Source organism: Pelodiscus sinensis, chromosome 4, assembly GCF_052426305.1.
Source record: "Pelodiscus sinensis isolate ZL-2025 chromosome 4, ASM5242630v1, whole genome shotgun sequence".
Lineage (NCBI taxonomy): Eukaryota > Metazoa > Chordata > Testudines > Trionychidae > Pelodiscus > Pelodiscus sinensis.
The window spans coordinates 76,282,370-76,300,360 of NC_143055.1; the positions used below are offsets into that span (position 1 = coordinate 76,282,370).

General features: G+C 42.5%; 1 protein-coding gene across 19 annotated transcripts in view; it reads right to left on the reverse strand.

Annotated features, from left to right (window-relative positions):
* Positions 1-17,991, reverse strand: part of RAPGEF2 (Rap guanine nucleotide exchange factor 2) — a 302,566-nt gene that overhangs the window by 62,199 nt on the left and 222,376 nt on the right. For 18 of the 19 annotated variants that reach the window (XM_089777952.1, XM_089777944.1, XM_089777946.1 and 15 more), the window contains one exon: positions 17,697-17,828. The exons of the other annotated variant lie outside the window; for it this stretch is intronic. In XM_089777952.1, coding sequence (XP_089634078.1) covers positions 17,697-17,828 — 132 coding nt within the window. The remainder of the gene's footprint in view (positions 1-17,696; positions 17,829-17,991) is intronic. 19 annotated transcript variants of the gene reach the window in all.

Genomic DNA, 17,991 nt, shown 5'->3' on the forward strand with positions numbered 1-17,991 from the left:
TATATAACTGTATGGTATGTGTCTTCTTAGGCAACAGGACTAAGGAGAAGAAAGGGACAATTTAAATTCACCAGGCAGTTCTTTGGAACACAAGAACAGAAAACATTATTAACAATTCATATTGTTAAATAAAACTTAGAGATCCAAAAATTAGTATTTGCAGGTACTTATCAATGTGGTACATGTAATACTGTCATTAGTTTATAGGGAATATTGGCATCTACCAGTACTATCAAAATACCACTAAAGACTAAAATAGCAGCTGCATAAGAAAGCTCAGCAATGAAGTGAAGCTAGGGTTTTTATTTATTTAAAGGTAAGAATTTACAGATGCGGAAAACATGTGAAGTCAGTGCTCCAGCACCACAGAGGGAATTTTCAGAATATCTGGCAAATTTAAATTGCTTTCAATCCTATGAAAATGAACAAAAATCTGGCCAACACACAGTTCAAGGTCATTAGTATAGCACAGAGGTAAATACATTTTAATTATTCATTTTTAAGACCAAACATTTAATAAAGCCCATAAACATATTTGCCTGTCATCTCAGATTGAGCAGCTTTTCTCTCAGAACTTGATTTCATACCAAAGTAGCTGCTAAACCACTGTGATTAAAAAAAAAAAAAAAAAAAAAAAAAAGCTTCTAAGGAGAATATTCTAAGACACTTTTCCAAAAGCAGAACTCTCTGTCCCCAAAGGATTGTTAATTTCAGAGATTCTGGAGGTCAACGGCACAGCCAAATATATTTTTAAAAAATTCATCTGGGCACATTAGACTTTATACTTACGATCCTCAAGAAACATCCCTTGTGCAAAACAATGAGCTTTATGTTGAAAAGAACTGAAGCCAGTTCCAAAAAGAGTAAAAGGGAAAACAATATATTCTTTCTTTTATACAAACAGTCTCTTCTTTGATAAAGTAAAATAAAATAATTTTACTCTATTTTCCTCTCTTCTTCTGACAAAAACATCAGCCTTAGTTTAACAAGACTGCTCAGTATAAATCAACGATACATTTAAAATGGTAGCAGGGTAACTCAGCAGTTCCTATAGGAATCTCTGATTCTGTTAGCGTTAATTCAGGTTACTGAGCCACTGACTAATTCATTGGTTTGATTTGCAAATCTTGATAGTGCTAGCAAAAAATCACTCCTACTCATCAGAACAAGGCTAAGTTTTTCAAAAAGACTCATGGTTAACAAATTTGCTAAATTTCAGTTAGCCTTGTTATACTAAAACAGAGAGACAAGAAATACTTAGTTTAAAAATTATCCATTAAAACCTCTTAATATCACTGCAATAACAAAAATGCAACAGATTTTTTTAGGTATTACATGCTGCTCAAGCAAAGGTGAAGGTGAAAAACAGAATATTATCTTTTTTATTTTATTCTTTTAGGGTTTTTAAATGTAATCTTAAAATATTACAAGTTTTCCCCACTCTCTTTTTAGAAAAATCTATTGTGACGGACATAAACCTCTCAGACCATAAAACTCTCTTTTTCCTGGAGAACTCTGACATCCTTTGGAGGACTGTGAATGTGACACTGCTTATGGATGACAGCCTATTGATGAGGAATAGGATGATCATATTCAATTTTTAAGACTCAATAACACTGCTCAGTTAGCAGCTGGAAGATTTAAAACCCAGATTTCAGCTATGTCACAATCCCACTTATAAAAGAGAAGATAATGAGGACCAGGTATTTCTATCATAAAACCAAGCAGAAAAGTGAGGTCATCTTTTCACAAACCACAAAGGAGCTGTACAGTGATTATTTAAAATTATATTTCTCCTAGTAATTCTGTCTTCTTAGGTTAGTCAGATAACAGACATGATTCTGTTCTCTAGAAAGCAGATGCTGATCAAATATTACATTTTAGCAGAAATGAAAAAGTTAGACAACAAGAATGGTCTCTTTTTGAAGAGTGTCATCGGTATGTGAAATAAATCACAGCAATCATCAAGGAACTGAAAGCTATTATAATAAAGGAAGACATTGGAAAAGTAGATTTTCAAAGAGGCATAATGGATTCATTTCAAATTCTGGTGGTCAAAATGTATGAGGACTACAAAGAAAGTAATTGCATTTACCACCTTGAATACTCTCTTTAAAGGGAAGTTACTTTCCTTATTACAACTGGCACTCTTCAAGATGTGTAGTCCCTGCAGGGATATACATTTATGGCAAGCACCTGATATTGAGAAGGTATTGCAAGCTATTTTTGCTGGACCACACCTACACACTTGCTATGTTTAGGTAAAGGGATAGGACAGATCGAATGCCTCTCCAGTTGCTTGCTTCTCCTCTACAAATCATGTCATGATCCAAAGCAAAGGGAAGTTTGCTGGTTCATATATATATATATATATATATATATATATATATATATATATATATATATATATATATATATATATATATATATATATATATATATATATATATATATTTCCCAGTATGGGGAACTCACAACAAGCACTCAGGGTCAGAGGGCAAAATAATGAAGTTTATAGAGCTTTTTTAGAATCACAGCCCCAAAGGATGTGTCAGTGAAATAGTCTTGGGCCAATGCATAATGTCTAATGAATGTGGGGCTCAGACGCCATATAGCTGCTCTCTAAATATCAAGCAGGGACACCTCTTGAAGTAATGCTAAATAAGGCTGCATGTACTCTTGTAGTATGCACCCTTACCTCATGAGGAAAAGGAAGCTGCATCAGTTACAGTAAGAATTCATGATTCTTTACATGGATATAGTTTGTCTTCACACTCATTATGCTATGGCAACCAACCATCTAGGATTTCCAAATCTGTTTTGTTCTCTGCAGGTAAAATGTCAATGATACCTCATGTTGACGGAATGAAATCTCTACTTGCAAGAGGCATGGGGCTTCAGGAAAAATGCAGGTGTATAAATTAACTGATTTTTGTCCTCATGCTCACCTACTCTTCTGAGCAAGGTAATGGCCATGATGGAGGTGATGTTCTCTGACAAGGGAGATCCAGAACACATACCTAATGGTTCAAATGGTGGCCTACTGAGTACTGAAAGCTTAAGATCTCCATGAGGATTTTCCCCCACTCCCAGTTGCAAGGCTTTAATCATAATATAAAAGTTAATGAAATTAATAGGTAGCAGGTTTAAAAGAAAAAGAAGTTTTTCTTCATACAGCATACAACCTGTAGAACTACTTGCCAGAGAATATTGTAAAGGACAGGACTTGAACACAGGTTCAAAAAAGAGCTAGATAAATTCATGGAGGTAAGGTTCATCAATACTTATTATTCAGGATGGGTGAGAATGGTGTCCCTAGCCTCTGTCTGACAGAGGCTAGAAATGAATGACAGGAGAGGGATCACTTGATGATTACCTGTTCTGTTAACTCCATCTGGGGCATATGGCATTGGCCACTGTTGGAAGACAGGGTACTGGGCTAGATAGAACTTTGGTCAGACCCAGTATAGCCATTCTTATGTTCTATCAGACCCCTGAACAACCTAGCTGTTACGGGATGAGTAAAAATCAAATAACCATCTATTGGCACATGACAAACACTGATTGCACATATGTGAATCCATATCAGGCCTTGAGAAAGGCCTGTCACATTGAGAACAAGGAGATAATAGCAGACTTATCCACTGTCTTTGGTAACCAGAAACGAATCCACTTGGCTACATAACATTTCCTGATGGGGTCCTTTCTGATATTAAGAATGGCTTGTATAACATGAATATTTTCAGTATTATGCTCATCCGAATACCAAGGCACGAGGTGAAGAGAATCCAGATTTTGATTTGGGAAAGCAGAACTATATGGGTAATTTGAGGGCGTTTAAATAATACATGCTTTGTCCAGTCCAATTCACCACAGTACCTACTTCTGATAGTTGTTGGATGGGAAGAAAGAGAGTTCAGGGGCTCTCTGTGATACTGTCACTGAACTCCTCTGGCACAGTAAAGGTTGTGTTACCCGTTTGCTTAGCAGGCAACAGGTCCTGAGTGAGGTTCCCTGAGAAGTGAAGATGCTATCCACTGGTGAATTGTGTAATTCCCACTGTGGCAAAATGCCTGCTGAAGTTACCTTGTCAATGAGTTTTGAACTCCCAGAAAATAAACTGCTAACAAGTGAGATGGTTCCAGATACACCAATTCCATAAATAGACCTCTTCTATAGACCGGCGAGGGCTCTCTTGTTTATATAGAAAACAACTGTTACACTGTCCAATATTATCATGCCAGGAGTATATGAGTGGTAAGAAAATGTTGAAGGTTTCTCAGACTGCTCTCAGTTCTAGAAGAGCTATGTGCATTGTGGATTTGAGAGGTATTAAAGTACCTTGTACTGCATGACTGTTTATGTGGGTTCCCCAGCCCATCAGAATGTATCTAACCCTCTAGACCAGTGTTTCCCAATTAGTGCTCCGCGAAACCCTGGGATTCCGCGAAGCGAAAATAGGGGTTTCATGAGGAACCAGCACTCCCTCAACCCCCTCTGAAAGAGAGTGCGACAGCTGGCCAGCTTCTTAAAGAAGCAGCATGCTTGTTTCCCCTTCCTCCCTGGCAACAGAGAGGTATAACGAGGTGGGGGGCAGAGGAGAATAGTTGCTCCCAGCTGGCACACTAGGGGGGTGCTGGACGGGGGTATCCCCACGTGACCCACAGCGGTGAGGGAAGCACTTCCCCTTCCCAAAGAAGCCAGTGTGCGCTGCCTGAACAGCTGGGGCTGTAGCACCCGGTAACTTAGTTCTGTGGCCTTTCTGCGCAGGGTGTGTGTGTGGGGGGAGATATGGGGAGGTCAGGAGACCCGGGTCTGCGTAGCTCCAACTGTGCAGGCAGCGTCCTCTGCCCCGGAACTCTCCGCACCATCCCCCACTCCCCACAGGACGGCATCATGGAAGTAAGTTGCTAGAGTGCAACAGCCCCAGCTGTTCAGGCAGCACGCACACCAGCTGTTTGGGGAGGGAAAGTGCAGTTGCACACTTCCTGTAACTCTGAGGTGCTGCAGAATTGCCAGGTACTGGTCCCAGCTGCCCCTGTCCCCAGGACCCAGCACTGTCCCCAGGACCCAGCAGCACCCTGTCTCCAGCCCGAGCACCCTGCCAACCACCCCAGCACCCAGCAGCACCCCGTCCCCAGCCCCAGCACCCTACCAACCACCCCAGCACCACCCTGGCCCTGGCCCCAGCATCCTGCCACCCACCCCAGGACTCTGGCCCCAGCACCCTGCCACCCACCCCAGGACTCTGGCCCCAGAACCCTGCCACTCGCCCTAGCACCCAGCAGCACCCTGTCCCCAGCACCAGCACCCTGCCACCCATCCTAGCACCCAGCAGCACCCTGTTTCTCGTCCCAGAACTCTGCCACCCACCCTAGTGCCCAGCAGGATCATGTCCCTGATCCCAGCACCCCGCCACCTGTGCCAGCATCCTGCTACCCAGCAGCACCCTCTCCCCAGCCCCAGCACCCACTAGCACCCTGTCCCCTGCCCCCACCAACACAGCTGGGACCACATTAGTGAGGCATGGGGGTTTTGGAGGGTTTTTTTTTCATCTCACTTGGGTAGCCCAACTGACTTTTCTGTGGGTCAGTGACCCTTGTGTCAAAACAGGTTCCCCGCCCCTCTCATAAATAAAGACAATGCTGAAACCTTTTGCATCTGACATAATATTTTATTTAAAAATGAAGCCGGGACAAAATGCCCCCAACTGGGGCCAAATCCCCATCTCACTGCAGCTTCATAACACTCCTGCACCACCTGACCCCAAATCTGAGTGTATCATACACTGGAACCCCCTGTCCTGAGCCTCTTCCATCCCCACACTCCTGCATCCTCACATCCTCAGTTTTCTGCCACAACACTCCTGCACCATCCACACATCACAAATCTGTGTCCTGAGCCAATCATACTAACAGCCTCCTTGCTGAGCCCCTCACATATCCAACCCAAACTCCTGCATCCTCACATCCACAAGCCTGTGACTTGCTCAGCACCCCAACCTTCTACCTGAGCCCAACACTCCCCAGCCTGGAGCTCCCTCCCCGAGCCAACATCCCCTTCTCCTGCATCCAAATTCCTTCCCAGAGCTTGCACTTCTCACCCCTTCCCACACCCAAATCCCTCATTCCCACCCCAGAGCTCGCACCTCCTGTCTCAACCCAGTGAGAGTGTATAAGGGCTGAGATAGAAAATGATGGAGAGGAGGAGAACAGAGAGGATGGGGCCTCAAAGGGGTGGGGTCTTGGGGAAGAAATGCGATTTTCATACATTGGTGGGTTCCCCCTTCCCCCCGCCACTTTTTTTTTTTTTTGCTTGACAAACCTAGAGGCTCCTTGAAATTCTGAAAAGTTGGAAAGGGTTCCATGGCCAAATAAAATTGTGAAACACTGCTCTAGACTGCATGGGGGGAAAGAAATGCAACTCCCACACACAGGTCTAGGTCCCTCTACTATGTCAGGAAGGCCCTGAGTATGATGGATTTGTTACAATGATCTTCATGGTGTACTTGCTTGTGTACATACTGTTAAGGCCCAAACCTACAGGTAACAGATTGTGAATGGTATCATATAAGTACATCAAACCTTATGCCCCAGAAGAAACAGACTGAAATTTGAGGGTTGTGTGCAACTAGGTCTAGCAGAGTATCCTTGGTGTAAAATTCATCCTTGGGGAGATAGGCTTTTGTCCTGATCAAATCAAGGTCGCTAATATAAATTCTGTGGTATCAGAAACAGTCATGTTAGACATCTGTATGTTTGCCCAGGATCCCAGGGATGTTAGAAGATGGAACAGCAGCAACATGACTGATGCTAAGACTTGCAGGCAAGACCTGCAGGTCAAAAGCCAGTCATCTAAGGACAGGAAGAAGATGGGTCAGCTGCCTTGTCTGAGCTGAACAAGAATTCTGTTCTTTTTACCCAGACAAAGTACTGCTTTTCTTTCCTCTTGGATGTAGGAGGATGGGTAGTCAGTGAGAACCATACTGCCATTGTCAGATCTAGCATGGATTCATTTAATGGCATTGAGGGTGGTGCAGAGACAGGTACCAAAGGAATCTTGCTTTTAGAAGCTTTCTGATTGTGCTCATAAGGCTTAGGAGGACCTTAAGTTTTTCTCTCGGGCATGAAATCTCACCCAGTTTTGAGAAGACTGGGGATGGATCGATCTTTTGTCTTAGGTCTTGGAAGGGATCTGATTTTTGGTTTGTGAGAACGCTCCTTACTCTCATGAAAGGACTCAAAAACAAGTATAAAACTATGGTACGCTCACACCTTGAATACTCTGTATAGATGTGGTCTCTTCACCTCAAAAAAGATATTTTGGCCTTGGAAAGGGTTCAGAAAAGGGCAACTAAAATGATTAGGGGTTTGGAACGGGTCCCATATGAAGAGAGGTTAAAGCAACTGGGACTTTTCAGTTTAGAAAAGAGGAGACTATGGGAGGATATGATAGAGATATATAAAATCATGAGTGGTGTGGAGAGGGCCGATAAAGAAAAGTCATTTATTAGTTCTCTAAATAGAAGAACTAGAGGACACCAAATTAAATTAATGGGGAGCAGGTTTAAAACTAATAAAGAAAGTTCTTCTTCACATAGTGTGTAGTCAACCTGTGGAACTCCTTGCCAGAGGAGGCTTTGAAGGCTAGGACTATAACAGAGTTTAAAGGGAAGCTAGATAATTTCATGGAGGTTAGGGCCATAAAAGGAAATGGTGTCCCTGGCCTCTGTTTGTCAGAGGTTGGAGAAGGATGGCAGGAGACAAATCGCTTGATCATTGTCTTCTGTTCACCCCCTCTGGGGCAACTGGTGCTGGCCATTGTCAGCAGACAGGCTACTGGGCTAGATGGACCTTTGGTCTGACCCAGTACGGCCGTTCTTATGTTCCACCTCTTTTAGCTTTCTATACAGGAGTCATACACAGTACTAGGGGCACATGCCTTCATGATTCTGACTGAGGTATGGAAGCAGCCTCCCCAGTCTGAGTGTAACTGGTACTTAACTGTGTGCTTGATAAAGTGCTTCTGAAGCCAAAGTTATCTCACCTTCCACATTTAGCAGGGAAAACAGCTAAATATTTCACTTTAGTGAAGATAGGAGCTTCTCTGAGACGATGAAACATTGGTCCCAAAACTTTTTTCCTTGTGCCCCACTTCTGCTTGTCTGTATCCAACACCCCAAGCCAGGCCCTTGTTCTAGGAGGAGGGGATGAAGAGAGGGGGAAGGGAACTAATTCTGGGGTTACAGTGATGGGTGGGCCAGGACTAGAGTTGTGGCCTTGGGAATGGCAGCCAAGTCTGGGGCTAGAAGCGGAGTTGTGTGGTACTCCCTTACTGTCCCTATCCCCATCCCCCCAGGTTGGCTGGCCCAAGCTCCCGCCACCCCCGCCTCCCCAAACATTTCCCCACCTCTTATGAGATAGCACCCCACAATATGGGAACATCTGCAATAAAAGCAATGACTGAAAAGGAGCAGAAGACAGTTTTTGAAGCCTATATTCCAAGTATAATTTAAGTCCTGTGCTGACAGACAGGAAGGCTCCCCAGGGTACAGTGACTAACTGGGGAACTATCAAAACACTAAAAGAAAATCCTAAGAATATAAATCTGAATATTTACAAGGAGAGGAAGTATCAGCTCTGGATACTGGAGAATTCTAACTCAGGATGTGTGTCAGTAAGGAGGACCTGTCCTGAAGAGAAAACCAGTCCATCCCACCCCTTAAAACTTTTGGTGTGGTGCATGAGGTAAGCAGTGGTACTGGCATGGACCAACAGATTCTGCTTGTAAAAATTTCCCCATCCCAGAAGCATAGACCACATGTATATCCCCACAGCGGAATACACATAGGGACCAGCACTCGAAGAAGAAACACACACACACGCACTCACACTGACATTTTAGCAGGTGCTCTCATGAGAGCAATTAGAACTAGAAAACATTCATGCAATCTGATAATACATCATCTTTATAAGGGTAAATCTCTAATATGAACAGTTCATGAGATTCTACTCAAATTCATGTTACAATAATGGAATAAAAATTAGAGCATTCAGATCTTAAAAATCACTCTACCTATCAGGTATTTATGCTGACCATTGCAAACACTGTGAGAAATAGAAATTCCCTACAGCCCACCCACATTGCAAGAATCCTACCGAGGTGACCAAAAAGAAAATACTCAAGATCAACCATTATATCTTTTTAAAAGTTTCTACAAAAGTACCTAAAATTAACCTGCTCCAAAACTGCTTCAAAGAGAGTTTTAGACAGCTTTTTAAATCTGAAAATAGCCGTTTGACAGAACAATAAATATTTACTCATCTCAAGCAGTTCAAGACATTACCAGGTATGCCACATCCAAACACCTGCTTTTGGAAAGGTATACTAATTAAAACTAAAGAATTACCTAAAGAATTTTTCACACAACTGAATTTAAATGTGACTTCACAATATACCTCATTAGTGTATGCATCTAGATATCAAAGAATCTGCAACCAGATGCAACATAAAATATATCTGTGAAAGCTGGTTTTTACAAAGTTAATTAATCTCTTCTACAGCTGAAATCAGGGGTTGATACATGTACTATATTCCCATAAGGAACAGGCTTTAATTTATTAGCTGCAATTACCACAAATTAGAAACATGACATTTTTAGGATCAGTGCAGCTCATAAATTTGTTTAAAAAAGGAAAAGTATAACATATACCGGTAGGTAAAGTATTATTACCCGTTTTCAGCAATGGAAACTGCTGAAGGCCCTTGTAAGGAGATACTATAAACCTGCTACATCACCCTTCGTACAAAAGAAGTAGCCTTATCTGAGTCAATGGAGAGAATCAGACCCAGTAGCTTCGTAATGTAAGATCTAAATAACAACATATATAATTTATCAAAATTCTGAAATCTCTGAAGTCTCAACTATGGCATACCATAAGTTTGCTATGTGACATCAGTGCTAAAAATGTCCATCTTCTAACCCACTGTAAACAAAACAACCAAATTAGACTAAAGGGGAACCTGATGATAGTCTTTAAACATAACAATGACTGGTATAAAGATGATGACACTCAATTGGTATTTATGTCCATTGAAGGTCAGATCTGTTTCTAGATTTGTGTGTCCCTGAATGTGTTGTGAGGTGAGAGTAAGAATGCCTATGTTTGGACATGAAGATGTGACGCGGTAGAGGCATATTTTCCCATATGCTGTAAGGGAAATAGTTGGGCTGGTCTATAGGAATGTCTATATGGCAAGGAAAAACCCACAGCTGGCACATGCAGCTGATTTGGGCTCTCAGCGCTCAGGATGAAGGGCTATTTCACTGCTGTGTAGACTTTCAGGCTCAGACGGTAGCCCAATGCCTGGGACCCTTCCACCCTGCAGGATCCTAGAGCCTGGGCTCCAGCCTGAGTCCGGAAGTCTACACAGCCTCACAGCCAAGTCTGTCAGCTGGCACAGGACAGCCAAGGGTTTTTCCTTTGCTATGTAGACATACCCAGCCATTGCATTCTAAAATCTACTGATTTCTGTCATGGGCTAGAAAATCCAGAAGGCCCCATGCAAATATCTTATAACGTATGCTCGACTTCCAAGAAATTCATAATCCATCTACACAGAAGCAAGTGCATTTCTGTTGTCCTCTCTGACTAAAGACTGAGGAAATCAGAAAAATAATTTAGCTTTCTAAATACATTAGAAGCAGGCTACAATCTGTTTCATAACAGAACGCCGGTTACAACAAACTGTGAAGTGAATAATGCTTCTCCATAATCTGAGGTTTCTAGACCAATCCATTTTAAAGATTCATCTTTCCAGAGAAAAGTAGAAAGCTTTTTCCAAAGTGAAAAAAATCCTTTCCCATACACCACAAAGCAATTCTGTAACTCAGGAAGCTCTGCCCAATTAATATTTAAAATTAAAGAAAAATGTTCGCTGTGGTGCAATAATGCATGACAAATTTTAGAAGCAGAGGAAGTTTGGGATCTGGAGGACATCCCAGGAATGTGGGAAGCAAGGAACTAAGAAGCTATCCTAAACCCAAGCTTTTAGGTTGGGGTTCCTCCTGCAATAGCTTTGCAGAAGGTGACTGGAGTGTAATGCAAACAAGCCCAAAGGGGAAAGTCAATGTAGGAAACAAGACTTGAAATGATGAAAGACTTTCCCACTGAATAACTATTTCCCTGGATAGAGAATGGATTTGTCAACCATGCTAACTGTTGAACAATGTGAGGTTTTTGGTAGAATAATCTGATTCAATTCTTAATATTTTCATGCTTCTGACTTTAGATCAACTTATGTGTTGTTAAATATCTTGAGTGTTTAACCTGTTCCTTGGTTAATTTTACCTAAAATCTCACAAGTATATAGGGTTGCCAGGTGTCTGGTATTGTACCAGACAGTCCGGTATTTGCACTCTCTATCTGGTAAAAAAAAATCAGAAAATACCGAACATGTGCAATGTTCAGTATTTTCTGATTTTTCCAGCTGCGCACCGGACGGAAGCCTGGCGAGGGCGGGGCCGCAATTGCTGCCAGGAGCCCTCAATTGGTTGAGTGTGAGGAGGGGAAGCCTCCTCCTCGCTCATGCATCGCCAGGAGCCTGCGCGGGACAGGCAGGAAGTGCACAGGTCAGTCCTGCTCCCCGCCAGCCAATTTGCTCACCCTCCCACTTCCCGGCCAGCTGGTTCTCCCTCACTTCCCCTCCTGATCTTCCCCGGACAGCCCTCCTGCACTGCTCCCCAGCTCTGCTTCCCGCCGGCCCATTCCTCTTCCTAAAATTCTCCAGCCAGCGCTGCTGCACCTCTCCCCCCACCCCACCAGCTCTGCTTCCCACGCCCCCTTCCTCCCGGGGCCCCCCTGCGCCCCCCACATCCCCCCGCCAGCTCTGCTTCCCGCTCCTCCTTCCTCCTAGCCAGAACCGCTGCACTCCCTCCCCCCACCCACCCCACGCCAGTTCTGCTTCCTGCTCCCCCTTCCTCCCGGCCACTCTCGCAGCCCATGAGCCCCTTCAGCTGTGCTCTCTGCCCCCTCTTACTCCCGGCCAGCACCACCCCCTTCCGGCCAGTCCCCTCTCCCCCAATATCCCGCAGCCAGCCCCGTTTCACTGCCCCCCCCTTGACCAGCCCTGCTTCCCATTGGCCCCCCCAGCCAGCCCCATTAGCTGTTTCCAGCCCCCACCCCCCCCTTCTTGGCCAGCACTGCTCCCTTCCTGGCCAGTCCCCTCCCTTTTTTTTTTCCTTCAACAAAAATTTTTACCAGTGGTTTTGTTTTTTGGGGGGCAGGGGGGGTTGTTCAGTATTTTTCTGTCAGCCATCTGGCAACCCTACTAGCATATTTCGTGCTGACTATCTAATACAAAAAATGGCTTCCCAGACAGTCAGCCTGAGCACATGAGACTTTCACAAACGAGATTTTTTTTTTTTTTTTGGATGGCTGGAAGAGAAAAGCTGATTCCAACAACAGGGCTTTGTCTTTTCTTTAGTCTTGTTTATTGAGACAGAAAACCACCCCTGGACTTTCAAGCTCTCATAAAAGTGAGGTGTCCATCTGAGAAAGTCTCAAGAAACAGAAGGGGTAGCAGGATTGTTTGCAGCTTCAAGACAGATTTCTTTATACTTTGGAGTTTTCTTTCAAAGGAAGACCCTTGTCTCAAGACTAAGGCTTGACTTGCATTAACGCCTGCAATTAACACAGGACAAGATTAACACGTTAAATTTTTTAACATGTTCATCGCAGGCGTTAATGGTGTACTGCCCCTTTGAAGTGCCGCTCTGGCGCTTCAAAGGGACAGCACAACCAGGCCTAGGATCAGCTGCAGTCCACAGCTGGAGCGACACTTCAAAGGGGCTTTGCAACGCAGAGCTGGAGATCAGGTGGGCACTCCACCTGATCCATGGCTCCGCTTGTACTGCCCCTGGGATTATGTACGCAGTGCTGTAACCATGTTGGTCCCAGGATATTACTGGGACAAGGTGAGTGAGGTAATATCTTTTATCGGACCAACTTCTGTTGGTAAGGCGAAAGTTTTTTATCTTACATAGAGCTTCTCCACTTGGTGAATAATTGTGTCAGTATGCGTTAATCATTCATTTGAACAATTAATATTTGTTATAGGACTAAATTTGTTTTTAGCTGTATTCTTACTTTAGAATCTAGAAGAACATGCTCGAGGAAGATAAATCTTGCCTCTAGCTGTTTGACACTTTGCTTTTTTGAGATAGTACAACATACTACAGGTTGAATCTCTCTGGTCTGAACTCTCTGGTCCACCAGGACTATGGGTGTTGCTGGACCACAGAGCCCCTGGATCAGAGTGCCAGCCACAGAGGTTGCCAGCTACTGGGAGCGAATTGATCTGGCAGGCCAGCAGCTCACAGGGCCAGTGGCCTGGGGGTAGGGAGCCAAGCCAAACACCTGGCCAGTGGGTCAGCAATCTATGGGGCTAGCGGCCAAGAGCCTGTGGAATTGGTGGCCGGGAGTGGAGCCCTGCCAGTGGGTTGGGGGCAGCACAGTGATTGGGGCTGGTGATCAGGAGGGGAGCCCCGGGAAAGACTGAAGGCCTGACCTTCCCTGTTCCAGCACCCTTATTAGGGCCACTCAGGCCCTGAGGGTGCGGACCAGGGAGGTCTAACCCATATTGTCCAATACCACATGCATGGAATACTACAACTGCCAAAGGTTGATCTGTTTTATTAAGGTCTGAAAGTGACAGTGCCTTTATACTTGTATACCACAGAAAAAAGGTTTTGCAAGAAATGGGTTGCACTAGTTATCTTGTCAATCGATTTTAAGATTTTGGTTCTTTTTTAAAAAGCACTTTTGGGGAGTGGAGTGCATTTATTTTGTTCCTCTAATAGTCGGAATACTGAGAAGCAAGCTCACATCTTGAAAATTTCCAAGGGATGTGTGTATCCTGGGAGGGTCTCAAAAAGGATGTTAGCAGTTTCCTTTGCTGTTCCAGACAATCTGGCACAGATGCAAGAGGGCATATTAGGCTGACAGGACACTGTGCAATCTGATTGCAGGATGAGGAAAAGAAATGCTGCCAAGAGAAAGAAGCTAAAAACAATGACCAGCTTTTCGAAACAGGGAGGGGAGAAAACAACACACCACCCTCACAAGCTTAAATTTTTTGACTGCCAAACTTGGCTTTTTGGCTATTAGTATAAACCACAGGTGTCCATAAAGGCAGCAGTTGCTGCATGTGAGAAGCAATAGTGAACGGCTGTTTTCCAGAATCAGTACAAGAGAGAAATGGAGCCTATACATACCATAATGCCATGTCTACCAAGAGCAATCGCTTAACATCCACTCTCCCCACATTCTCCAAAAAGCAACATTAAATAGTATCAAGTATCAGAGGGGTAGCCGTGTTAGTCTGAATCTGCAAAAGCGACGAGGAGTCCTGTGGCACCTTATAGACTAACTGAAGTGTAGGAGCGTAAGCTTTCGTGGGCAAAGACCCACTTCGTCAGTTGCATCCGACGAAGTGGGTCTTTGCCCACGAAAGCTTATGCTCCTACACTTCAGTTAGTCTATAAGGTGCCACAGGACTCCTCGTCGCTTTTATTAAATAGTATGGGACTTTATAAAGCTGCTTCCTGAATTAAGGTATGAAACAACATTAAAAGGTCTTATTCAAAGTACCTCAATGATCTCTTTCTCACATGCAGTTGGAGAAATGACTACATACATCATCCTAGCAAGTAATACGTATTCTAAATTAATTTATCTTTCATGTGCAGCACTTGATATATAAATTTAGTTATGACATTAATATTGAAACAGGAATATTCTAAGATCAATGTTGAAAGCATCTGATGATTCAGCTTCATGATTTATTCAAATTAAAGAAGATCAAGGAATCTATTTTCATTACCAACAGCAGCTCTTGAGGCTCCACCACCACTATCTAGCTATGAAACAAATACAGAGCTAACAGTTAACTAAGAAATTTCACAAAAAAACCCACACACTTATATTTGCAATGAGGGGTTAGTTAATAATCCTCTTCACTATTAAACAAAAGGGAAACATTTATTTTATTGATTTCTATTACCGATTTGAAATAGAAAACCTCTCTAAGCCAATGATCTTTCTAAGCCGTTCTTTTCAGCACTATCTAGACAATGTATAGATGTCCATATCAAAGACCAACACTACAAGATCAAACTTTAGCCACTCTTCAATTACAAAGAAGGTTCCAGTTTTATCCACCAAATCTGAGCATTACTAAAATACAAAGTAATTATATGTAACAACTGTTCAAGTTCAAAATAGCTTATCAAAGGCAGTCAACAACAACATGCATCCTGGAAATTACAACATCAAGAGCCAAGAGAACTAAAAATCTATGCTTCTGCATCTCATTTAATCATCCATGTACTCTCAACTACCTTATTACCTATGTAAAATTTTAATCTTTTCATTAATGGATTTATTGCTCTTATAGTAGGCAGTAATTAAGGCAGAAAAACTAAAATGTGAGGAACACTGCAAAGTACTTTTAAAAGTTAATTTGTTTCAAGTTCACCTATGCTTCCCTACATACACATTTAACACTGTACATTTTTCTATTTATGGGTACAAATTCTGTCCTCCAATACTTACCTGCAGTTCCTTGACTTCAGTGAAAGATCCACCAAGCATGCTTCAGACAGACTTTAGGAGTATGACTTGTTTGTGTTTTCATTTCAAATATGTGTGTTTTAGGTTTACAAAACAATCATTTGCCAAACACTTTGAAAGCTTTTAGATAATCCTCACAATACATATTTGACTCCTCAGATCATTCAAAAAATACACACTTATGCCCTAACAAACTTACAACAAAAGAACCTCTACAAATAGCATATTTTTTAAAATCCCTCCAACTCTTAATCTACCACCTCCCCAAATACCTAGAACAGATGAACTATGTCAAATGATAAAATCCAGTTCTGATACACTAGGGAGACTGAGGGTGTCATGAATAGGAGCTGCTAAGGAAAGTCTGTCTTATCTGAGAATGAGGAAAGGGTTAAGCAACTCTTGAGATACACCTGAGGGACAGGACTTTGGGCATTCAGCCAATGAAACGCAGATAGGAATTTCAAACCAAGACAGGGGTTTTTTCCCCTCTCTTCCTTGGTTTTAGATTAGAGCAGTTTTTTCCCCCAGATAGCAGGAGAGACAGCCCTCCCGGGAACAGATTCCTTGAAATGTGTAAGTAGGGCAAAAAGTTTAGATAGTCCATCAGGTTTTATTATTTCCCTTGTTTGGGGGTTTGTAAATCATGTCTGAGATGGTTAATTGGTTTACTCTTTTGTAAGTAAGGATTACAGCCCAAGGATTCTTCTCCCTGAGTCTATTTTAATCCATGGCTTTTAACACACAGTCATTTACTATGCTTGCAAAAGTAGTCTTGTTTTAATAATAAAAGTGTTTTCTTTTTGTTTAACCAGTATTAGGGTGGTGCGTGTGCACACGCGTGCATGTGTAAACCTATGTCCATTACCTGGAGGAAGCAAAGCCCCACTGCTCTCTGCGGATTACCTCTGTTTTCCCAGCTACAAGCAAAACAGAGATTGGGACCGGGGGAGGGGGGGGAGAACGGCAGGACTTTGCCTCAGGTAGAGACTTTTTTTAAGTGAGCTCTTCTCTGGAAAAGGGCTTGATGCTTTTTATTTACACTTAGTGGCAGCAACCAATCGTCTCAGGGAAACTGAGACTGAACAGGCTTGTCTCTGGGAGTTACAGAGACAGGTTCTTACAGAGTTTATTCTGCTAACCAGCCCCCATATCTACATTTGAAGTGCCAGGCTGAGGAATTGAGCAATGACAGAGGGCAAAGTCAAAGACCAAAGTGCACATTGTTGGCAACTCCCTCTTTTACATTAAGCATGTTCCAGCCCAAGAAAACCCACAAACTTCAACAGTAGTTGTTCAGTATCACCAGAGAGGCAGTCTTGCATATACTATGTCATCGATTTTAAATTCTAAAATTTTAAAAACTTCCAACTTAACATTGGGTGAAAACATTTTTCTCCAAAACTATAAATTGCAAATAGAGTCAATCAAAGTTCATATAGACTATGTGGTTTGTATTATAGTCATTTCTCTAGATGCTGTCAAGTGGCGCTGATAGTCACAAGCAAATATTAAAGCCAGACCTATGTTACAAAATTGTATCAGTAAAGCTGTGTGGTATAGAAGCGTACGAGAAAAACACAAACACTACACCTAAACTATATGCACTCATCACCCAATGCAGAGTTACAATTACATCAGCAAATGAATTTCTTTTGCCAGGATATGCTGCATTCCACTAAGGGCCTTTGTGTATAGCTGTATCGGCATATCTCTTATAGTGAATACTAGAGCTAAGTATTACCTTCAAATAAATAGGTCAATGTGCATCAGATTCATTATGTTACCAATCATCTGTTACCTTTAAATATTAAGCTAGTATATGGACCAAAATCTCAGATTGTTTCATTTTCAGAAGAAAACATACTTCCTTGTAAATACAGTAATTTGATATTTCTTTTGGTTCATTAGATGAATATTGACAAAAAAGCAATAAAAGTATGTTTAACATTAGGTGCATCAAAATTATAATTCATTTAATCACTTCTTGTTTGACACTTGGCCATTAAATATTTATCTTAAGAAAATAGTTTGAGGAGCTGGTGTTATGAAATACTGTCTTACCTGGTAGATATCAGAAAGGCTGCTGCTTCCAGAATCACTAGTGATGCTACATCCTGAGTGACTAGAGGTAACGTGGGTCACCTGTGGGTGGAGACTGTCAGTAAGATGCAGTTTTGTGAAATCTGCAGGAAGCTACAGGTGGGGTAGAAAAAGCAACATTACAATATGGATCAGGTATGCAGTGCAAAACACATTTAAATTGTTCATGCCACATTTTACTCCCTGCCCGTACAAAAAGCTACACAAAATGTATTAAGGTGGCCCTTGGAGTCTGAATACAGAGCTTGCAACTTTA